The sequence below is a fragment of the Ochlerotatus camptorhynchus genome, unplaced genomic scaffold (genome assembly GCF_037179485.1).
Source record: "Ochlerotatus camptorhynchus isolate MF236.1 unplaced genomic scaffold, CSIRO-AGI_Acam_v1.1 ptg000126l, whole genome shotgun sequence".
Taxonomy (NCBI): Eukaryota; Metazoa; Arthropoda; class Insecta; order Diptera; family Culicidae; genus Ochlerotatus; species Ochlerotatus camptorhynchus.
Genome location: NW_027040616.1, coordinates 603,183 through 628,511, shown reverse-complemented (window position 1 = coordinate 628,511; position 25,329 = coordinate 603,183). Strand labels below are relative to the sequence as shown.

The window sequence follows — 25,329 nt, the reverse complement described above, 5'->3', positions numbered from 1 at the left end:
AGCAGCGACCTTCTTTCTATAGCCTTTTTCTCTAAGGAACGCACACATATGCAGTATTGGTTTGTTTACAATCTATTGCTGCCAGCTGCTCTAACAATTTCAGTCGACAGAATTGTCAAAAACTGTTTTGAAACGCTTTTACAAAGCTCCAATCTTCTCTAGTGAGAGCGAGTATTGTCGGCAACCAGTTTTTCTTCGGCAACCGTTCCATTTGAACTGCATGTAAATCTGCTGTTCTATTATCGGCAACTCGAAATCAGCTACAATTTGTAGTGCGTGTGTTTCATTTCAAGAAAACCTTGCTAGATTGCTTTTTCTCAGTGGTAAAAATATAGTCAAATTGAAGCTGAAAGCATAAAGAATCGTTTGCATGCATTCAGCGAAGTGTTTTCGTAAGAAAATCCAGTGAAAATAGTGCTTCAATTTGGGTTGCCGAAAATAGTCTGTCGTGCCGAAGCCGTCATTTCCCCTATCTCAATTCCCCGTATTTTTGCTAAAAAGTACCAACAAGTCATTTGCAATAAAATATTTTTCACTGATGGATCACGCATTGATAGATCCACTGGCTTCGGCGTCTTCAATGAATGCTCAACCGCCTTTCGGAAACTTCAGGAACCTTGTTCCGTTTATGTTGCTGAGCTAGCAACAATCAACTTCGCATTGGGGATGATATCCGACATGCCCATAGACCATTACTTTATCTTCTTGGATAATCTCAGTTCGATTGAGGCTATTCGGTCCATGAAACAAGGTAGGCACTCATCTTATTTCCTTTCAAAGGTAAGGGAACAGATGAGTTTGCTGGTCGAAAGATCATATATGATTACCTTTGTATGGGTCCCCTCACATTGCTCAATCCCAGGCAATGAGATGGCAGACTCTCTCGCAACGGTGGGCGCACAACAAGGCGAGATGTGTGATAGAAGAATTTCACATGATGAATTTTTCCCATTAGTACGTCAGAGTTCTCTTTTAATTTGGCAAAACGATTAGACAAGTAATTCTCTTGGGCGGTGGTTATATTGCATTATTCCAAATGTTTCTTCGAGAGCGTGGTTCATAGGTCTGGACGTAAGTCGGGGATTCATTCGCGTGATGTCAAGACTTATGTCCAACCACTACTCGCTAGACGCACATCTCTACAGAATTAACCTCGTTGACAGCTATATATGTAGGTGCAGAACCGGTTATGATGACATCGATCACGCAGTTTGGTATTGCCCGGGTAATGACGCCTCCAGAGCACGACTGTTGGATACCCTTGTGGCCCGAGGTAGACAACCCTTCGGTGAAGTAAGAGATGTATTGGGAACCCGTGATCTTCCCTACATGCAGGCAATCTACGAATTCCTTTGTTTGTCTGATGTTAGAGTCGGATGTGACCATTCCCTCCTTTCCAAACAATTTCCTGCCATTGTGTCCCAGTCTTATTATCCTTCTGTTGCTGTGCTACTTGCCCCTGCCCAGCCAGGATTCGGTCAACCGTCCGTGAGTTCTGAAGGAGGCTTCAGAAACCAGTTTCCTACCTAGCTCCTTCCAATCGAAATTGTTACCCATTAACCTCGAGCCCGCCACGAGTAATTGGTAGCCAATACTAACCTAGAACTACTGCTATTTAAAATGTAAATTCAAGCATTACTGATTTTTGGCTCCGCAAAGTGTCACACATGACTGAGCCTAATAAATAAACGAACTAGTTGAAAAAAAAGCTTGTGGATGTGATATAAAATCCGGTCAATTCCAAGGGCGGAAACGGCGGACATAAGTATTCATTTTGATGCATTTTTAGACTGCAAAGACGATGTTCCAAAAATATCTCTAATTCAATAATTGCATCATGAAACAAGAAATGTTCCCTCCGGAAAATTGCAGTAGCAGCATAAATTACAAAAAACCACTCATTTTTCTTTTTCAACATTCGAAATTCTATATACCTTGGTAGTACTATACAAGGGAGGCAACATCAAACCCATCTTCAGAACTTTGTTCTAAAGGCTTTGAAGTGCCTTTTCCTGGTATTGCAACAACAGCGTAAAGCAAGATCGGTCTGAAAAATTGTTTAAATAATTGAAGTTTATTCTTAAGGCAAAGTTTGGATTACATGTTTAAAAGAGCATACAAACATTGTATATATTTGTTGCAATGGGTTTGAATGCCCTCAATGTGATCTTTAAAAGTAAATTTTGGCCAGGTCCTCATCCAAGATATTTCACTTGTTTTCACCAGGAAATTAGAACTCCGTTCATAGTGACTATGTGAGTGCTACCATGTTTCGAAAAGGATCGTCTAGGTTTATGTGGAAATATGATAAGTTGAGTTTTGGAAGCGTTGGGAGAAATCTTACATTTTTAAAATAAGAAGAGAAAATATCTAAACTTTTCTGCAGTCTGCTGCAAATAACACGAAGACTTCTTCCTTTAGCGGAAATGCTTGTGTCATCGACGAACAAAGATTTGTGGCAACCCTGAGGCAAATCAGGGAGGTCCAAAGCAGACTTGGTAAAAACACCGCTCGGTGCGGCTCGGTGGCAACCTACTCATGTATACACAGCACTGGGTTTCTTCGATAAAGCACCCGGTGTCGGTGCAACATGTTGGCACGCCACCGAACCAAAAGAGAAACCCAAACGCGGTGCTGCGGGCTTCGGCTCGCCACCGTGCGGCACGGAGCCAACGGAGCTCATGATTTCGTATCGTTCGTTGTTGGTGATGCGCTATGCTCGGTCCCATTTGCGTTTTTGTCAAAACTGAGTTTTTCAATGGAAGTGGTAGCAAGTAGCTCATAGTTTAATTATACTCGATGAACTCAAGAAATTTGTTCTGAAATAGTTTAGAAAAATGGGCAAGTAGGTTTTCCCTTTACATAAGAATCCATGGTGCGAAGCTAACTTAAAATGCGTTCTTAATTGCGTCCGTCATTTCTCTCGACAGGAACAGGGTCCGTTCGGATACGGATGTGTTGGCCATTTTCTAAATGTTGAAAATTATGAATAACCGGGTGAAGCAAAATGTCTAGATCAACCATAGAAAAGGGCCCATCAGCATTTATAAACAAATCGTTCTAAAGCCCTTTCCTAACACAGCAAAGGCCGCCTACGCAAACCAACACCATCATCGGATAAGGGAATGTTTCCCCTACATGATATGGCGTTGGTTTGCGTGGGTGGCCTTCGCTTAGTGAGGAAAGGTCTTTAGAACGGTTTGTTTACAAATGCTGAAGGGCCCTTTTCTATTGTTAATAAAGAACTTCTTTGGTGCTCTGGTGCTAATTTTACCACTCATCATTCTCGTGTACGATTATGTTTGGTACATGTTGTGCCGCGCTGCGTAAACTAAAGAAAGTTTTCTAAATAAGAGGCTGTTTATAAACTACGTAGACAGTTTAGAGGGGGGGGGTTGGTAATTATCCACGGCCCATACAAATTTTAAAATTTTTGTATGGACAATTGTTTACGCAGGGGGAGGGGGGTCAAGAATCCCAAAAAACTGTATACGTAGTTAATGAACAGCCCCTTTGAGATTTTTCATTTGAGCGACAGAGTACGGAACAGCCCGCCATGCTTCACGCACAGAATGACAGTTGTTTGTGGGGTTTTCCCATAGGAGTAAAGAGGTACAGTATCGCCGGAAAGGTCAATCAGAAAAGGAACGAAAAAAAAAATTGCTGCAGGTAGACTGCGATAATGGAAACAAAGAAGAAGAAGCACGGTATTTTGTCTGGCACCGGACCCTGGCACGGAGCCGCACGGAGCGCACCGAATAACCATAGCACGGCACCAAGCCGAATAAAACGGCTCCGCGTTCAGGTTTCTTGTTCGTATCGGTGGCGAGCCGACAAGAGGTACCGAAACCGAGTGCGTGTTAGCTTTGAACGGGGAGCAATATTATTGCACGGCTCGCAGTGCCGGTGGGTGTTTTTCCAAGTCTGGTCCAAAGAGAAAATATTATACAATATAGGCCCAGGAATGCTACCCAGAGGAACTCCTGCTCTAACAGGTAGTCGTTCAGATTTGGAATTTTGATAATGTATCTGCATAGTTGTGTTCGTTAAATAATTTTAAACTAATTTCATAAAATCAAACTTATTAAATTTGACAATCAAACCGTCATTCCAAAAACTGTCGAATGCTCTTTCGATGTCTAGAAGAGCAATTCCAGTTGAGCAGCATTCAGGTTTGTTTGAGTGAATTAAATTGGTCACTCAGCATGGGTAACCAAAGCTAATATGAATCAGTTAAGTTAAAATCAATAGTTGAGGGATTTATTGCCGGAGAAAACTATGTTGAGATGTTTGGATATTGAATAGTGAAATAACCTGCAGAGCAATCATCAAGCAGAATATTATCATTGGAGTTTTTAAGGTTACCTCAATTTTTCTGGAATCAAGACGAAATAATAAATATGGATCTAAGACTTTCAACAGAGTTCTCATATGGCTCACCATACTGCACTTACCTTTTGGAGTGTGCCCTGTATACTTGAGACTTGGCCTACATAAGAATCCCTTCTGTCTCGCAAAATAAAATTGAAATCAAAGAATAAAATTGTCAAAACGATTTCAGGACTGTCGTGAAGTTCTCGAGACTGCCCTGAATTATTCAGTATTTTTATAAGTCCCGCAATTTTACTGAAGTTAATTGAATTGCCTTTAATTTGCCATTCTTTTGTAAGCCCCATAAACGCTCTCAGAACTTGAAGCCCTAATTTTCCTTGAACTTCTCTGGACTCCCCTAAAGTTTTGCTTATGTATGGTTCCCTAAATATTAATAAATCCCTGACACTTAAGAAGTTTTCGGATCATTCATAGTATTCTAAGAATATCCCATTATTCCACGGAACTTTTTGAAAGGCTCTGCAAATTTCCTTAATTTAATTAAATAGCTCCAAGGCTAATTTATTATCCTCGATGTACTCACGACTTGCCGGCGCCGGTGGTGTAGTGGTAAGCGTGACTGCTTTCTGACCCCAATGGGTATGGGTTCAATCCCAGCCGAGGTCGGTGGGATTTTTCTGAGTCATAAAAATCTCTGGTCACGTCTTCCTTCGGAAGGGAAGTAAAGCCGTTGGTCCCGGCCCATGTGTGTTGAATGGGTGCGATATTCTACGCAGCTGTGATCGGTGATTGGCACTAGATAGCAAAACAGAGACCAACGTTTAAAATAAAGGAAAGTTCTCGCAACTTCGCTGAGTATCATGAAAATATCTAAAATCTTCAAAATTTCTTTGAATTTTTTGAAAATATCACATTTTTTTTTAAATTAATGGAACTGCCTTGAAGATCTCTATTCAAATTATTAAATTCTCGCCAAGTTTTGAAGTTCTTGCAATTCCCAGGATAATCATATAACATTCTTAAAATACTCTAATATTTTCCTAACTTCCCTTACGTTCTATAAATTCTCTTGGAGCTTTACTGAAGATTCTGGAATTTCCCGAATTTCTCGAATCTTCTGTAAGCTTTCTTCAATTTTCTTGAAATAATTTGAACTGCCCTTTGGTACTCTGATCTATTCCTGAAATTCACAATTCTACAATATGTTGGTCCTGCTCTGAAATAAATGGAACTGTCCTAAACACTTTTAAATTTACCTGAAGTTGTCTGGACCTCTGTGAAGGTCCCGAAATATTTTTGAAGCTTTCATAAGTCCTCTGAAGGACTCTGTACTTCCCTGAGATTCTCGGCACATCTTCAAGGGCCACTCTCATTAGATCCGTTTAAGTTTCATTGACGAAAATTTTACTGTTAGACAATAGATTTAACTGTCACTTTGACACAACGCGTCAGATCCTAATGTGGATGACCCTTAAGGGTTATTGTATTTTTTCCTGAAGATCATGGAGTTATCCTGAATTTATCTAATCTCACGCTAAAAGATTTGTAAACTCCTCCAAAAATCTGGACTTTCCTGCAGCTACGGGAACTAATATATCCGCAATTCACAAAAGATCTCTAGATCTAGATTTGTTGAGGTACTTGGAACTTCTTATATGTTTCCACAGTTTATCGTTGATTCTCTCCACATCTCTGAATTTATCTTAACTTACGATCAGTTCTCTGAATATTCCTGAAATTCCAAGAACTTCTTAAAAGTTCCTGTAGCTTTTTTGAAGTAAATGGCACCGCTATGAAGTTTTTGAGGCATCCATGAAATTCCGCATATTATTAAGATGTTTTAATAACTTCCCTTATATTTCTTTTATCACTTATATTCCTTATATTCCTTATATTCCTATAGCTCGTTTATTAAGTATTGCTGATTTTTTTAGCATTTCCTTTCATTCTTGTCAAGTTTTTAAAATTGATGTGAAGTTAATGGGACTTCACTGAACATCTTTAATCTTGCATAAATTATAATGCAAATTTGAAATAAACATTTTTTTTTGCTCAGAATTATGGCAGTTTGAAAGTTTAAAATATTTTTTTTTTCCTTGATTTGTTTTCCGTCGATCTTGTTTTCCGAACTGAGTACCAATGCTACCGACGCCAGGGAGGCAGCTCCCACACGTGAACCCTACCTATCGACCCATCAACTCATGAACTGGGGTCCAACGGCTTTACTTCCCTTCCGAAGGAAGGCGTGATCAGAGATTTTATGCCTCAGAAAATCCCGGCGGCGCCGACTAGGATTGAACCCAGGCTTTTTGGGGTGAGAGGCAATCACGCTTACCACTACACCACCAACACCGCGGTGCACCGCTGTAAATATTAAATATATTTAAGTTGTACTTGAAATACAAAACAGCAAGACATTTAACATTTTGAGATCTTCGACTTACTAAAGTTCAGATAAATGTAAAACTTTAACAGTTAATGTAATTGACTGTAAAGCTTTTTCTTTAAAACGGATTGTCATGCATGCTTGGCATTCACAGTTTTGGTCAAGAACTGCTCTGTGGCATACGGACTTCGGATAATTAACTTAAACGTTCTACTGTTGAACATTGAATGTGTCTTTATTCCATTCTATCTATTGGAGAAGGCTATTGAGGTCAAAGCGACACAGCGAGTTGTGTTTATTTTACTTAGTTTGTATACGCGTGAAGTGTACATACGGAAACAATTAAAGGAGGTTTCCAAACGACGAAAAGGTATTCGGGTGCCGACTGAGCAGTCCTCAGTAGGTTAAGAATTTGGGTGATAAACATAAACGATTCATTTATAAATTGTTATGGAATGTTTCTGTTTATGGTGAGAGTGCAATGTGTTGCATGTTCCGTAGAAAAGAGAGGGAAGAATTCCAGGAAGGATTCAAAGATATTACTACAGCTCATTTGCTAATAACTTTGTACACAGTTGATTAAAAATAGTTCTGTTTGAAGCAGTAGATAGAATAAAGTTAGAGCTTGTAATAGGTACGTAAGAAAAAGTAGATTTTAATTCTAGTAATAAACTGTATTTGTTTTTGCGTTGTAAAAATCAAGTGAGAAATGCTCACCTCACATCTCGGACTTTATGTGTAAAAATTCATTGGTGTTGATTCAAATGTAAAGATTTACCTACTCTTTGCATAACTCTAGTAAGCTATGATCCTTATCTATCAATTACTTTCAAGAAAATCAATTTTGAATAACTGAGTGAATAGTTATTAACAAATGCAGGGCTGGTAGCGAACACTGGTGTCAAAAATAATGATTTTAGTGACCATGTTAAAGAAATAAGTGACCAAATAGTGACTTATAGTTGTAAAAATAGTGGACTAAAAAGTGACCTACGAGAAAATAAATGTTTGATGTTTTAGACTTATTCACCAAGTATCTCATAAACATTTATGCACGAAATGAACCTTTAAAATGAAAAATTCAATAGAAAGTGTATGGCCAAACCCACGGTATTAGTCAGGGTGTCTACTAACTGCAAAAACCTGGAAAACCGGGAATCCTCAGGACTTTTTATTTTTCCTGAAAATACCTGGAAGGCTCAGAGAATTTAATAAACTTTTTGCTAAGGATATTTAAAGAAAATAATAAATTTTAAGTTCTGGACTTAAAAGCTATAATACTTCAAGAAATTTTCAAGAATCTGGAGTAAAAGTCCATGCACAGTTTTAAAAGCTCGTGGAATTTTACTTTAATTTCTAATGGCCTTATTTTAAGGAAGTTCTGGGAAAAGAATCTTTCAGAAAAACATCGAATGCAATCTGCTTTTAAGGTAGTTCTGAAAAATTTTAGATTTCTTGTGAAGCCTGAAAGTTTTGACAAAAATTTGAAGAAACTCTGAACTGAATTAAAAGCAAATTTTAATGAAAACTCTAAAAATTTCTTAGGAGCACAACTCCTTCAAACAAAAATTCCAAAGGCCTTCTGAGGATAATTTTATAAAGTTGCGGAAGAAAACGAATCCGGAGCATAATCCTTGGAATCTTTTTGAAAATACTAGAAGGAGGATTACAATAAATCTGAGAATAACTCCAGAACATCTTTAAAGGAATTCGGAAAATAAATTTAGGAGGGTTTGCCAAACAAATTATACGATGAAATCTAAGTAATTTGTGAGGATAAATGCCACTGAATTCTTAGGAGACTTTCAATGTGAGTAGAATTCCAGAGGAAGGATATCTGAAATGAATTCAATGAATATTCGGAGAGTTTTTCCAAAGGGTTTCTTATTGTGGAGAATTTCAAGATCTTTCAGAGGAAAACTAAACTAAAATTAAATTAGGAGGATAGCTTTATTGAAATGTTGAGGAATATTTCAATGGAAATCAGAATAGACTATTCTGAGGTCTTCCGAACTACTTGAAAGTTCCCAAATTTTTCTTCAAACTCGTATAACATCAATGTAACTTTGTAAAATATAATTAGATATAACTTTTTTATTAAAAGAGATAGTATTTTTTTTAATATAAACTATTTTAGGGCCTTCCTAAAGTTTACACCCACCTAGAGAAGGGACATTTGAAAACTTCACCTTAGTCTCCAAACTTTAAAATATTACAACAAAAGTTCTAGGACTATTATTTCTGCTAAATTCCCATTCTGGCTCAAAAAAGCCAGCCGTCAAAAAACAATGTGAATACGGACTGGAGCAATCATCATTGACCTAGGCAACGAAAATGAACTAACGATTGGAAAAGCGCAACATGGAATTATTGAGTATTGTGAGTGTTTTTTTTTTTCATCAAAAGACAACAAGACACGAAATTGTACGCTTCAAACATTCATTCCATCGTCCCTTCTTGCCCCTGTCCTTTATTTCTAAACTTCTATCCAAATGTCGGACCTTCTTCCTTTCGACATCCTTTTCACTTGCTTTCCACTTCCTTTACACACCTCTGCTCACCTTGCACACATCCGCTCCCATCAGCCTCCTGTCGGCTATCACAGATCTTGGCGTTCTCCAGCTCGCTTTCGGATTCGACAACCATCCCGGTCTCGAATCACTTCCGGTTCTATCAGAGCAAACTCCCAGGTGCTGGAATTTCCTTAACATCGTTTTGTCTTTCGCTCCGGATGTTTGCTCTCAGGACTTTCTTCAAGAACGGCTACCCCGTTAAGGTCTTCCACCACATAACTATGTTTCACCACTGCAACCTAGCGTGACAGCCAAAGAACACCCGATAAAATACAGCTATTTCCACCGCGTTGGAACATCCATACCTCTCTCACATTAAAGTCACGAGTCCAAAGATCATTCCCGAACAAATCACAAATGATCCAACAGACATAGATTCCGACTAGAACCAAACCCTGCCGTTTGACACTTGAAACTTCATGATGTTTCAAACCTCAATGGTGGCCATACTGATGCGACACTGGTCATCCCGGTTCAAATGCCTTCCCGGGAATCGCCAATTCTTGAGAATAATTAAAAGTAACCGGGCAACATATCAAACTTCCGGATATTCAGAACTCGGCCAGTGCTGGCCATATTCACGGTCAGACTGCAGTCATGATCTTCCAGGACGCATTCCGATACGTCCGGGGATTTGATCAGTTCTCCAATGGAATTAAAATGTGATGAGCCATCTGTCAAACTTCGTGGTTTTAAAAAGCGTCCAGTGGATGGCTCCTCAAATATGTACCAGTGCGTCAGAGGAAGTGGCCATTCTCCGTGAGCTTTCAACCAGCGACCTGACAGCTGGTCGTACTGGCACCTTCCGCAGTCCTAGAAACAGAAAAAAAATCCGTAAGCTTGAAAAAAAATCTTAGCTGAGACCTCAAAAATTTGTCAAGATTACTAAAACCATGTCCAAGCTCTATCTAATACTTTCTAAAAAAAAAAAAAAAAACTTCAAGAGACAGCCCTATGGGGTTGTACGCAATGGTAACGTAGAAGTACGTGGTCTTATATAATAAATATTATTTGTTAACTGACGCAGGAGCTTGTGTTTTGTGTAGGAATAGGAATTTGAGCGGGGTTCTCTCTGTTTATACTTTTTAGTATGACACGCTTAGATATAGATGTCCCATAGCAACTAAAAAAGAGCTTCTGATTCCTATCAATAGCGGTGCAGCTTCTTCCTCCTTCTATGGATGCTCATATGAGCTGCAAAATCAGACTTTCATGCCGCGACCGACGTTAGTTTTTGAAATCGCACCCCCAATGTATGTTTGATTTAATCAAAGAATCAAAGAAGAATTAGGCGTAACAACCTTTGAAAACAATTATTTCTCTCGTTGATTGTTAGGAAATCAAGGCACGCCCACGCAAACCAACATTACCGTCGGGTAGAGGAAGTCTTATCCTTCCTGATGGTGATGTTGATTTGCGTGGGCGAGCCTTGACTTTCAAGACATCATCGAAAGAACTCATTGTTTACAAAAGCTGATACGCCATAATTCCAGCTCTATCTTGATATGGGACTGACATCCGATTGATGACCTTGAAAAATCTGGATCCACAATAGAAAACAGCCCATCAGCATTTGTTAACAAACTGTCCCAAAGTCCATTCCTCACAAATCCAAGGCCGCCCACACAAACCAACACCATCATCGTGTAGATAGCAGTTTCCCCTATCCGATGATGGTGTTGGTTTGCGTGGGTGGCCTTCGCTTTGTGAGGAATGGGCTTTGCAACGGTTTGCTTACAAATGCTGATGGGCCCTTTTCTATTGTTAATCCAGAAATGTAAAAAAAAATACAAATTTATGGTGGTCCTAAAAGGGACCGTTTTGTCGTGATGGTTGAGTAATGCTGAGCTATTAATTAGCAACACAGATGAGGCTGATGAGCTGTATGCTGTTTGGAATGAGGGTGACGCGCTTGGCATAGATGGCCGACAGCGGCTCACGAAGATCTACTGATTCCGATCAATAGCGGTGCAGCTACTTCCTCCTTCTATGGATGTTCATGTGAGCTGCAGCTCACTGCTTGAAAGCAACCTTTCGTTGTGTACTAGAGAACAATGTTCATGTACTATGATGCCGGCGAATGGACACCACCACACACGGTGATTGGAACTGAATCCGATCAGCAGTTGGAGCCAGCCTTGGTAGCTAGCTGCATGCGGGGAGCCTTCCGTTGTGCACTGGAGAACAATACCACTCACCATGCGATGATTGAATAAACACCGTTTGGTGAGTCCGGATGTAATTCAACTTTGAAATCTGTGTTAGAGAAATCGCTTTTCGCAAGCAATCGCTAATAATTTTAATTATTATAGCAACAGTTGCACATTCGTGCAATTTTCAAAAGTGACATTTTGAAAAATGATAAAGTCTTAACTTTAATAGATGCGTAGAAATATATCTGATCGATTGGTGATAAAACTATTGAAATGGGTCCAGGGGCAGCTGAGTTATTACCGTTCAAAATCTTTCATAATTTTGTTTTACATGTTCAATTTTTGGTTTTCACAAAGTGCACCCCCATATAGAAATCACAGACGTAGTCCTACGTCAAATATCAGCCGGATGACTCATTTGGCCCAATGACATTAGACCTATTTCTATTGAAATATTTGCAAGAATTTTATACCTCAGAAACACTCTGGGACTTTGAAAAAAAAATCGGCCTCGAACATGAAAATAATTGCTTAATTCTGGGACCTAAACGCCATGTTGCATCAGAAAACATTTACCTGAACTATTAAATATTATAAAAATTATTCCTGCAATGAATCAGGTGGGAGAAGGTTTTGTAATTCAATACACAAAACCTACCAGCCCACTCAATTGTACCTTATGCTGTGATCTTCTCATACTTTCTAGAAAAGAAAACACCAAACCAGACATGGTGGCATTTTCCTCTGCGAAAGTTTGCAAAAGTCCAAAACTAGGCATGAAATCTCAATCAACTTCGCAAGAGTTCACTTCCTGGCACGACAATGGCAGGCAGCGTGCCAAGAGCAAAAGCCAGATTGTCAAAGGCAATATATAGGTATCAATTACGGATCGATGAATCTAATAGCACAGCAAAAAAAAACGAGTGGAGATCCACTTTTCTGTCAGAAGGACTCTATTGAACCCGGGGATTGACTTGTACTCGCTTTTGCATATTCAACGACAGTAAACCAACCCCCGAGAACGGCCTCCAGCGAATGAAGACTACAAACAAAGGCAACCACGAGAAGAATGCGAAACTTTGAAAAGGATCCTCGCCGGCATTTTGGATGTGGATGGTGCATTTCGTCGTCAGTTTATCGTAAAGGTTCACCTAGCTTTTGTTGTATTCAGTAGCCCCTCCGTATACGCGGTGGGTGTTGCCATCCGCACCCACTGCTGTTTCTCGGCTGTCCTTCAACCTGATTTGTTGTATGTGATTAGTGTCAACCATATACTAGTTATCTACAGAAAATTAGCTCAATTGGTTGAAGGACAGCCGAGAAATAGCGATGGTTGGACGGTACCACCTACCGCATATACGAAGGGGCTACTGTACACCCTTTTTGCTCCGTCACGAAAGATGCCTCTGCATCAGGGACTGCGGCTGTGCCTATGGCACGGCTATTGATTGCTGGATTGATGGATGCCAGGACAGATAAACGGATGAATGATTTGATTTTTTTCGTTGCAGCGTTGCCTTACTGACATTGAAAGTGTATGCAATGAAAATAGGGACAACGTGGAGTAAGTTTTTCGACAGATTGACTTTATTCGTTTAAGAGGATGACGGACTTGAAGTGTGAATGACTTTCTAGACTCCACGCTCTATGATTTTAAACTCGGAATTACCAGTCTTCTTTACCAGTTCAGAGCCATTATTATTATAATATCTACTTTAACACTTTCATTCCCGATTTTTCCTAAAGCATATTTTAATGAAAAACTAGCGCTTTTTAATAGAATACGGCTATTTAAGTACAGATACCTAAAAAAATCGGGAATATATTATTTTTGATATGTTCTAGGACGTCCAAATTATTCTGAAGTTCAGATCATATGATCTACTAGACCAACCATGCCTACAAGGCCCTTAGTAACGAAAAATCTCCAAACAAGCACATATAGATTGTGCACATCATATACGTTTCAATTTCATGTGTATAAGATGTTCTAGGTTCTCAAAATTGTCCAGGAATTCAGGCTATTTGATCTACTGGATCAACCAAGGCCTGCACGACGTCCTCATTGACGACACCTGTTCAAACATGTTCATAGAGTTTTTACGTAACACTAATAATCTATTTTGATGTTTACACAATGCTCAAGGCACAGACAAACAGGCGTATCTCTTCATTGTGTATCTTCGTTCATGCATTTAACGGTTGATTTGAATATTACCAGTTCCGCGAACCTACTCGCCGCAGCGCTGGCATCGGATCACTTTGACGTTTCTATATATTATATAGAACTTTTATGCAATATTTTTTACGAGTTAGTGAGCAAGCTTGTTTTCCGTGAGAAGCCAGATAGATGTCGCTACTGAGGTTATATGTTTTGAGATACTATGTTTTCAAGAAAAAGTTTTTCAAAGAGTTACGTCTGTTTATCTGTGCTCAAGGTTCTCAAAATTATTCTGGAGTTCAGATGAAACAATATACATTATTCACATCATTACGTTTCAATTCTATGTGTATGAGCTGTTCTAGATTCTCCAAATTGTCCTGGTGTTCAGATAACTTAATCTCCTGGATTAACCAAGACATGCACGATGCCCTCCGCGATAGCACATACCCACACATGTGCACGACGCGACTTACTTACCCAACAAACCTGCTGAAACGATCAAGTTTCGACGTCCACAGCCAACAAAAATCCAACAAGGCTTTCGGAGTCGATCGCATATCAGCAGAGATGCTAAAAGCTGACCCCATGCTAACCGCACAAGTGTTGCAAATGGTTGTACATTTTCTTGACTTCCCTGGGTATAGAGCAACATTGTGCTTGCCACACAATATACAAATTCATGCATTGGTTGAAATCGAAACGACACCGCATTTATTATAGTCACTTTAATACGCTGGGATCATTCGTGACTTGTCCGGGTGAGATTTGAAATCGTGACTCTGTCGTGTGAGGTTAAACACTGCGACGGAGTCGCCCCCAACTCTAGGATGATTTGAAGAACCTTGAGCATCTCATATACATCAAAATAGATTGTTTAATTCGCCTGTTTAAATCGATGATTTGAACACGATTTTTCAGAATCCAATAAATGGATGAATTATATGATTGATCGTTGGAAGCATCTTAGCTAGAAAGGTTAAGTAATGCTCCATTTTCCTCTGATGGTTGGGACATGTGTACTAACTCTTATCCTAGCCTTTAATGGCTTATGGCTATAGCGCTATTACTCGCTTTCTGAAAAGACATGAGGATAAGGAAAAGGAAGGGAAAAGGAGAAGGACAAAGGGAAAATGATTATATATACTCTATATGAATATAAACAATATGTTTGATTTGAAATATACACACTCAGAAAATGTTTCACTTAGATGTTACATGAAAACATATACAGATTTTTCCATCTAGTTTTTCACGTAAATTTTACATTTTGCATATGTGGATTGGTTTGAAAGTTCTAATTTCTATCCACATACAGCTCTAATAGGTAGTATAGGATTTGGAAATAAATTTCACTTTATTTTCATGTAGCATCTAAGTAAAAATTACTCAAAGTGAAAAGATCTTTGTCCAATCCACTAGAAAACAACATAGATTTTATGGTACTTTCTAAGTAAATTTTGTTATGTTTTCACTTAAATTTTAGTAAGTTTCTGCGTAGCATCCATTGTTAGGAATTTTAAAATTATTTTTCAAGATAATAAAAATTGTATTGTTGCTTTCTGAATATAATATATTCCTATAAAAATACCATAAACGAACGATAACCCAAATAATAGAACTATTAAACAAATGGTTTGGATGATACCCAAACACGTCGTTAAGCAAAATAACCATAACAATGTTATAAGGGATGTCTTATGTGTTCCAGCAACTTCCGGCCAGCTGCACTTCCTCTGCCAATCTTTCGGGTGAGATCATTCCTCGTCTATCCATTCCTCGTTCTAAAAACCTACCATAAATAAATGGTGTATTATGACAAAAATAAACATCATACTTATCAGAAAATTCAACAAATCCAATGTTATTTGTGAATGCAGCAACAACTCGTCAGCAATGTACCGTTTGGACGCCTTGCTAGGTTTTGTTTGTGAAATCACCACTCAGAAATTTTCACACTATAAATTCATGTAGGATCTAAGTGAAATTATCTTACATGAAATTCATTTGAAACTTAAATATATTCATCTAAGTTTCAAAGCGAATTACATTGCTTTTAATACGATTTGTAATAACTTTTATTAACGTCATGTCCTTTACAGAAAATTTTTAATATCTGAAAGTTACGTGTTTTTTCCAGTGAAATTTATGTGACCAATTTTTTGAGTGCAATATAACAATTCATAACGGGGGTGGTCACAACCCGAGTCTTGTCACTACTAACAAGGCATAAAAAGTAACAAGTACTAAAATGTGCTCCCTTCATTAGTAAAAAACCCTGTTCCCCTAGTTTGAAGTTGTCAGAACTAGGGCACCAAGGTTACCAGCGTTACTGGTTTTAAAAGATAAAAATTGACATGATGGGACGAATGATGGGACGAATGATGGGACGAATGATGGGACGAATGATGGGACGAATGATGGGACGAATGATGGGACGAATGATGGGACGAATGATGGGACGAATGATGGGACGAATGAGGAGTACAAAAGCATTACTTTCGGTGGAAAATGAATTTTGATCGGCCCAGGTTCAAAAACATGTTTGAGCCTGGCTGGGAAAAGATATTAAGCCATTATTGTAGAAAATCGTATCAGCTAGAACTCAGGTGTAACGGCACGGAAAAAGTAATAAGTAAATTAAAATTTGACGTATGGTTGATCCGGTTTGAAAAACATTGTTAACTGCTTTCGGGGGTGTCGTTTCATTTGAATAGCTTTTTACCCGGGCTTGATATATTATTTAGAGCAACCCTTTTGCTTACTGAGCACCCATGCCCCTTTACATTACTTATGTGATAGGGTCGTTTGCTTAAACCATGTTTTAAAAGATCGCATAACTTTCCCTGAACAATGCTTAAAAAGCAAATCGAAACATTGAACGTCACGTGAAAGTGGACTTTAATCAAGGCCTAAATACTTCTTCGTAGCTTACTTACTGAGCAAAAAACGCGTTCCCAGGCCCTTTTATATTAAAGAGATTTATAGTAAAATCGCTTTTGTATCGTGTATTTTGCAAAACTTTTCATTGTCGTCGGTGCCGGGTTTGAATGGTTACAACAACTTGAGTATCGGTATGACGTGATATGAGGGGATCGGTGACCGTTTTTGCTTACTAAGAAGAACATCATGAGTCTAATCTCAGGCCCATCCACATGCAAGATTCGCGATGTAACTACATGGTAATAACAGCAACTCGATGATTAAAAAGGAGCTTGCCTGCCTAGTGGCAAACGTTTTTGCTTACTGAGCAGAAGACAGTGGTTTCAATCCCAAGTTCTTTCGCGTTATATGAACGTTTGGAAATCAATTCAGCTTATCGTTTACCAAAACAAACCCTGCTGCAAACCGAAACCCTCTTACCCAACATCCCAGTGATTCCTCGTGGAAGTGCAGAGGATTTCTCGGCTTCCATCAAAGCGAGTGTCACGTCAACACATTCCTACCCATTCCTTTCTTGACCTGTGTTCAGGCGCGGCCGGCGCTGGTATTGCCTAGTTTGAGATCACCAGTTTTTACACATTTGAGGATGATTGCTAGTCCCAAGCATCGTCTATTGGTGCTCTGTGTAATTACAGCTGGTCTAGCAATAACAGAGTAGCAACCGTGCGCGGTCAATCATGCTCATGCTTATGCTCAACATTAAACATTTCAAACGCTCATTTTTCTTTATAACAATCCAACACATGTCAAACCGCACGCACACCCAAGTCACGTTTATCCTCCTTGAAATCAATCGACGTTGAAACTTGTTTTAATTGAAAAAACAAAATAGAATCATTCAGCAAGCTTGAATACTGCAGTTATTGTTTGATTAGTAGCTTCGAAAACCTCCTTTCACCTCATTTCACCTATCCGACAGTTTGCTCGCTCATTCAAAATCGATATCGTACATCATAAAATACAATAAAACATTGTTAATGAAACTTAATAAATAAACCAAAGTGTAGCACATGGATGATACGCGACTGAAAAATTTACCCAAAAAATAAAACTAGCACACACCTACTACGCATCAAATCTTATCAACCGAGAGGCAAACCTGCTTGTTCGAGACGATCACGACATCACACATATCCGTTTGAAATGTTTAATGTTGATGATAAAAATCCCGAAGGATTGAAGAAGAATTATAAAAATCCAAAATATCCACATAATGTGTAATTGTCACCCTTGACGGCACTGAATATTTCTAAACAGAATTTCAAAAAATTTTAGAAATAATCCAAGGTAATTTTAACGTATTTTCCATGAAAATCTTACAAATATTTCTATATACTTAAAAATAAAACAACTATCTGAATATGAGTGCAATTTCTTAGGACTCTGGCATTCTAAGTAACAGGGAAACGGTTTCGCTTCTACATCCGATAGTTTCGGTTATATATTTAACCTTTCTCAAGGATTAGTGGCACGGTATTGACTTCTGTATTTTTGATTCCAGGCTTTTACATACTATCTGCTATGGCAATAATGGTGCTACAAGACTCATAAACGCCAAGAGTGCGGGACAACTTGCCTGATTATGTCAAAATATCTGATTGATTTTATCATTTTCTTGACTTAGACTTCAAATCAAAAGTACCTATATGTAGAACAAACATTTGATGATATTTTCAAATGTATCCAATTTGTCCTAGGCTCTCATCTGGGACCTCTTCTTTTTATTCTGTACGTAAACGACATTTCCTTCATTCTCAAAAAAATAAAATTGCTAATCTATGCCGACGACATGAAGCTCTTTTTGGAAATAAAAAATGATGAAGACATCAATATATTCCAGAGTGAAATACACATATTCTACACATGGTGTAAAAAAAGCCTATTAGAACTGAATGTAAAAAAATGCAACTTAATATCATTTAGCAGAAAAAGAACACCATCAAACATTTCAATTGCATTAGGAAATCAGAATGTAGAAAAATGTGAAAGAGTCAGGGATTTAGGGATTATCTTAGACTCCAAACTAACTTTCATAGACCATTACAATACAATTATTCACAGGGCAAATAACATGCTAGGCTTTATCAAGCGCTTTTGCTATAACTTTCAGGACCCATACACAATTAAAACACTATATATTGCCTATGTGAGGTCAATACTGGAATATTGCAGCATTGTATGGTCTCCATTTTCAATCACGCACGAAGAAAGATTAGAATCAGTACAAAAGCAATTTCTATTATATGCCCTTCGTAAATTAGGTTGGACATCATTTCCTCTTCCATCATATGAAGCACGCTGCATGCTTATAAACATACAAACATTAAAAGAGCGTCGTGAATATGCAATGGTTTCGTTTGTAAACGATATCGTTTCGCAGCGCATTAACTCAGCAGAACTTTTATCAAAATTAAATTTTTATGTACCTACTCGACAACTCAGAAATCGAAATTTATTTGCCGTAACCCATCATCGCACAAATTATGCAAAATTTGGGCCATTAAATCGCATGATGGCGTCTTACAATCAATACTGCGAAACCATTGACTTTTCAATGTCTCGGCATAAACTAAAACAATATTTTAACTCCATACGGAATCATAACTCGTAGGAAGTAAAAATATAATAGCTGACAATATATTTTTTAATATTCTTAAGAAAAACAAATTTGTATATGTATTTGTACTAGTCTACATCGGTTGATGAAATAAATAAATAAATTTTTTTTGCTTGCAAACTATATATATATTTATCTGTGAAAGATTCATGTTTTCATCTATCGAAAACATAAACAACATATATTAAGTCATTTTACCGAAGGAATTTTTCCCAAGGACGTTTCGCCGAAGGACATTTCACCGAATGGTTCATTCCGCGGAATGGTTCATTCCGCCGAATGGATAATTTCGCCGAATGTACCATTTCGCGAATTGAGTCTTTTTGCCGAATGAGTCTTTTTGCCGATTGGGTCATTTAGCCATATATTAATCACGAATCAATATACAATTAATATTAATTTGGAAAACATTTAAATAATATACATTCCCATAGTAAGCAACTCGAATAAACAGCTCATGTTTAAAAGAAGAAAGATAATATAATATAAATCAAAAATATTGATTATTGAAAAATTTCTGACATCAGTACAACTTGAAAGAACTGCTCATGTTCAAAAGAAGGAATCGATCCTTCTTAATCTTTTTTCAAGACTGATTTCAAAATTTAATGAGCTTTGAGAAAAGTTCTAAACCGTATAAAATGGCTTGCTCTTCGGCGAAATGACCCATTTGGCGAAATGAGCTACGGTGAAGCGTCTTTTGGCGAAACGTCCTTCAGCGAAATGTCCCGCTTCCAATAAGAATGACTCACAACTGTTCATATACCTATTCCACGCTGAACTGCTCTATTGTGGCCGTCAGAAAACTTTCCATTAAATTTTACAAAATAAATGCAAGCTAATTATGTGAATGAAATCGATTTCCACCAATATATGAAACCCAAAACATTGGTGTTCGGTAACATTTTTTTCGTGCGAAATATATTCAGGGGACCTGTATATACTTATATGATTAAATCACAAATAACAACGGGTAATTCGATATAAAGCAAACAAGCACCATGCTCCACTAAAATAATATTAAAAGTTTTCCATTAAAATCCACCAAAATGCGGCGCAAACAACCGATTACAGTGAAAGCTAACCCTGTCAAAATCGATAATAAAAATTCTCTTCACTTCATTCCAGGTTCTGCAACGTAACCTATCATCGAACAACGCGCAGAGGCATTCGACCGCGAACGGCAACATGAACTTGAACTTCGCACCACAGCAAAACTAGACACTGAAATATCACACAAGATCCAGTCTGTGGTGAGAAAATACGAAAAGCAAAAGGCGAACATTAAAAAAAAAAGTTGAAGCATGATATCCATTCTGCATCGCCGAAGAAAACTTTAATTGAAGTGATCGTCGAAACGCACTGCCAGACGAACGGACGAGGTGCGTTGCGGCGGCAAAGTGGTGGTGGTGGGAAAATATAAACATTTTTAAAGCGCTCCACGCAAATGTGAAATTTACGTCAATCGTCGGCATACAGATATTTTACCGGTGCGAAAAAAAGAGCGTCCACTGCGAATGCCAAGCCCAAACAACACTAACTGCAACCGACGACGAACGCCGAGTCTTTGGCCTCACCAAGCCAACAGCAGTACGGATAGTGGCAAAAGCTGCAGCACCAATACAAACACACAAACTTGACTTACACGCAGCCAGCAGGCGGTAATATTACAAACACAGAATGTAACAGAACCCGAGCGGGAGGCATAAAGAATAGAAAAAAGCCGAGCACGTCTTCGGCACTCGGTAAAATCCTTCGTGTGTAGCAGCAGCACGCGGAAGAACGACACGACGACGGCCGTCTATGAAAATTTGCCAACATCCAGAGGACGCAGTCAGTTAGTCGGTGGTTGGCAAGGTATCGGTGCTGATTCATTGTGTCATTCGTCAAAAGACTACCGCGCGACGAGCAAGTGTTTTCTCGAAAGCAGTGCTTAGATGAGAGAGAATCTGTGTTCCCTGTGTGAAACGATTTTTTATATGATAAATGCGGTTTAGATAGACGAAATTAGCTAAGAAGAAAAAAAATCACTCGAGAAAACAGTGCCGTGAGAAATTTGCAAAGACGCGTGCGATCAGTTTTTAGTGAAACCGAAGCAGTTGAATGTTTGTCATTGGATACAAGGCGAGCGGTGAATTCAGTGAAGAAGCACCCCGAAGAGCAGTCATATCATAAATTAGCTTGTGGATTTCAGTGTCAAACAAGAGTGCGATTGAGTGACAAACGAAGCGACAATGAAACTTCGGTGCCAATTTCAGTAGCCACACCATGACTGTCATGAGGTGTGACAGTTGAAGCGAGGAGAATAGAGTAGCGAAACTTTCAGTTCAATATAAAACTGTACACACAAAAATGACGAAACTCAACCGGCTGAACAAAAGTGAAACCAGTGTAGCACAATGTTAGCCGTAGATTGCCTGGTCGGTGGATTATTGCTTTGCTCGATCGGTGTGAATATCCTAGCGTTGGGCGCTTTCTGGGTCACCCCAAGTCTGCGAACAACAGCGAATCGGTTCGTGATTAACTTGCTGATTGTGAACTTGGTATGTTGTATAATTCTGGGCCCATCGCTGCTGTTGAATGCATTTACATCGAAATCTGCATCGACGGCATCGCCGTCAACGGTGGTGGTACTGGCCGCAAGTACCGTGTCAACCTCGACAAACGCAACGGCGGCATCGACCTCCGGAAATGCTGGACTTCCATACGCGACCATAGTGAATGCCACCGCCAGTGACGACAGTACGGCAAATAGTGTTAATAATCAAACCGATAGGATAGTTAAATGCTTGAACGCCACCGCCACCACCATCGAATGTGATACTATATTGATAAGAAGTAATGTAAATATGGAAGATGTGCTGCACGTGAAATCCACTCGTGATGATGTAATCGATATGAAGCTAACGCTCACCAAGATAAGATGCTGGGGGCTCGACTTGGCCGTGGCTCTCGGAGCTCTTTCGGTTCTGCTAGTAGTCGGTGATACATGGTGTGCCATTACCGATCCCCTGCGGTACCATTCTAGAATTTCCGAGCTCAAAGCTTGGGCATTCATTGCAACGACCTGGCTGCTGGGGATAGCCTTCGGAATTGCTTCCGGTTTTCGAGGCGATCAGAAAAACATTACACTGTTTAACAACCGGATAACAAGCGCCGAAGCAGCGGCAGCACTCGAGTCTAGTCATTTTAATAAAAACCTAACGGCCGTCCACTACGATAATGGCCTCATAAATCATCTCAACATTTCGGAGGATCTGTACAACACCATTTTCTCCTACACGTATTTTGTGATTGTGATTCTGCTGCCGTTTGCGCTCGTATGCGGCATGTATTGGCGAATATTTTCGGAGGCACGGGAGAGCGGCCAGCGGATGCGGCAAAATGGATCTTCCCCGTTGCTGCAGAGTGCACTGAATCTGGCAGCCGTGTCAGCACAGAAGCAAGCGGAAAAGCAAGCCGAACATCTGCGCCAGCACACGGACCGTGATGTCTGCGATGGGCTGACTATGAAAATCGATAAGCAGATTCACTATGAAGATGAAACCATTATTGTAAATAGTATTCAACACAGCAGTAGTATTAAAAACAAGGATGTCTGCCTGAAGCCTTTGTTGCAGCAGTCACCAACACCCACACACCAATCCAAGTACCAACCGGAAGAGAAACCGGCAATAGTACAAATTGAAAACAATACCACCGTAGAGCCACAGTCCCCACCAATCAGCAAACCGAAGCCATCGATGAAGCAAGATAAAAATCACAACATTATGTTGAGCCTCCCCACCGATGCCTCGGGAAAAATCCGCCGCAACCACAGTGCCGGGCGGTTGGTCAGTTTCAGCGAACAGGACCAAGAAATACGTCCCGGCCTACGGCAGGTTCACTCAACTCCGAATTTCCAGAAACTCGTATCGCAGGAGTTTGACCATATCGGAAACCATCATATTCTGTCCCTGCCGGCTGTACACGTGCCGCCAAAGGCACTCAGCTACATGACGTCGATCCGACATCGACTTTCGAATGCATCTTCTTTGTTCAAATATCGCGAAGAATCACGTGCAGCTCGAATCAGCATACTGGTGATAATAATGTTTCTCATATCGTACCTCCCGTACGGAATATTGGTGCTGATGCAAGGGCATGTGGATTTGGTGCTGATTTCGGACCAAGCCCTGTTGGCCATCTTCACGGTGATCATCGCCAACCTTAGCTCACCCTTCATCTTTGCCTACCGGAACAAACGGGTGCAGCGCGGTGTCAGGCGACTGCTCGGGATCGACAAGAAAACCAACGAGCGGCTGCAGAAGCTCACCAACAGCAACACCCACTTCAACAATAACAACAACTACAATGCCAACATTAGCTTTCATCAGGCTACCACCAACGGAAACGGACCGTCGGACGAAGCTGAATCGAACGGGCCCTTCGGACTGCACCACAAATCGCACAAGGTACGCATCGCCAGCCTGTCACGCAGTAATAGTTCGTGCAAATACCTTACCCCGAATCACGCGGCGGCCGTGGCCGTGGCCAACGGGTTCATTGTCGAGTTCGAGCGGTATCCGTCGGACGAACTCAACAGTCTGTGCATCCAGAAGAAATCGATACTGAAACGAGTCTGTGATAGTTCACGGAAGTGGGGATGCAACTTTGCCACCAATTCCTGCACCAGCAACGACGAGCAAACGGAAGTGTAGCTTTAAAAAGGTATTTTATTGGGCTAATGTCTCTTGTGTGGGGTTTATGAAAATCATGTCTCTTAGTTTGTCGGAGGTGGGCAGAAATTCGATTGAACTAATTAGAAGCTATTTTACCGTTGATAATTGAATCAAAAAGGTAAAGCCGTAGGCTGATTCACTTTTAACAAAGGCTGATGCTGGGATTCTTCTTCGCGATAAGTTAATTTTAAATGAACCTCAGACCCATTGGGGCGAGAAAGCAGTCACGCTTACCACTACACCACCGGTGCCGGCTCAATCCCATCTTATTTCAATGCATTCGCTGCCAAAATACCATTTTTTCCTATCATGACAGTTTAAATTACACCACATTTTTGACGTGGTTGAAGTGCAATGTGATAGTAATTTTTATTTTCTTACTGTGCGGAGCGGGGTCTTGTTTACTAAAAATTTCACAATTATTGTTCATTTCTAAGTAAACACTGTTTATGAGGGTACTGTAGACCATGATTTAGAACTGTAGAATGCTTCAAAACTTCAATAAAACTTGCAATTTATGGGATTATTTATTATTAATGAACACTCTCCTGTCAAATTTTTGTCAGACACGAAATTTTCATGTAAATATCGGTGATTAGAAACAAAAACGTCACTTATGTCATACAAGTCAGTAATTAAAGATTTGAAATATAAACCATATTTGTTAACGATTCTTTATGTACGTCAAAGTTGAATTGCATTACGTGTGAAACTAGTTTTTGCTATGTCATGATTTGCCAGCGCTATGCGTAATCTGACTATCTGACATGTTTCGTGCAATTGCGATGCCGATTGGATCATTCTACCTTTTTGTTTGTAAACAAACCAGTTTCATTTAAGTTTGGATTTCCTACACCTTGACTAAATATGACCTGAAACAATGTCTGTAATCTGAATGATCAAAGCATACCAAAATCACTCGCCCTCAACTTCACGTCGTTTGATAATCATAATCTGAAGTACCCGCAGGCATTTGCACTAATAAACAAAGGAAAATTCTAGATTTTCCTTTTGTTTATTATTATGTATCGCAAAATTCAACAGCATCGGATTATCTAATGTGCTTCCACTACAAATCGTCCAGTGAGATGTCGAATTACCCAGCTGAATTGAATTATTAGCTGAACCACACCGTCACCGAATGATGGTAACAAAGTAATTACTCACTGATCGGATTATGCCAGTGCCAAAACAACAAGCAGAATCGAGATAAATGATTCACGTCGGGTAGATGATGCTGGATTACTATCGCGTAGCTAGCAAAATAGTCAACAGGGTAGGATTAGCGATTGATTCTCCACGGATTATTGCTTTACGTTCTGCTTGAGGGCATGGTTCACGGAAGCCTTTTCCCGTAGGTATTATTGGGTTCATCATTTTGCATCAGCTCGGGCACACAATGTAGGGGGAAAATGTCAGAAGAGGCGAACTCGAACCTGGAAA

At 39.5% G+C, this 25,329-nt stretch overlaps 1 protein-coding gene across 1 annotated transcript; it reads left to right on the top strand.

Annotated features, from left to right (window-relative positions):
* The first annotated feature begins 20,563 nt into the window (after positions 1-20,563).
* LOC135700053 (uncharacterized) lies at positions 20,564-24,192 on the top strand. The gene has a single exon (XM_065220441.1). The coding sequence runs from the start codon at positions 21,565-21,567 to the stop codon at positions 23,863-23,865; it is 2,301 nt and encodes a 766-aa protein (XP_065076513.1). The 5' UTR covers positions 20,564-21,564; the 3' UTR covers positions 23,866-24,192.
* Positions 24,193-25,329: the final 1,137 nt, after the last annotated feature.

Bases quoted from the DNA above. Each gene is read 5' to 3' on its own strand.
- LOC135700053 (XM_065220441.1), top strand. From the start codon at position 21,565: ATGTTAGCCGTAGATTGCCTGGTCGGTGGATTATTGCTTTGCTCGATC.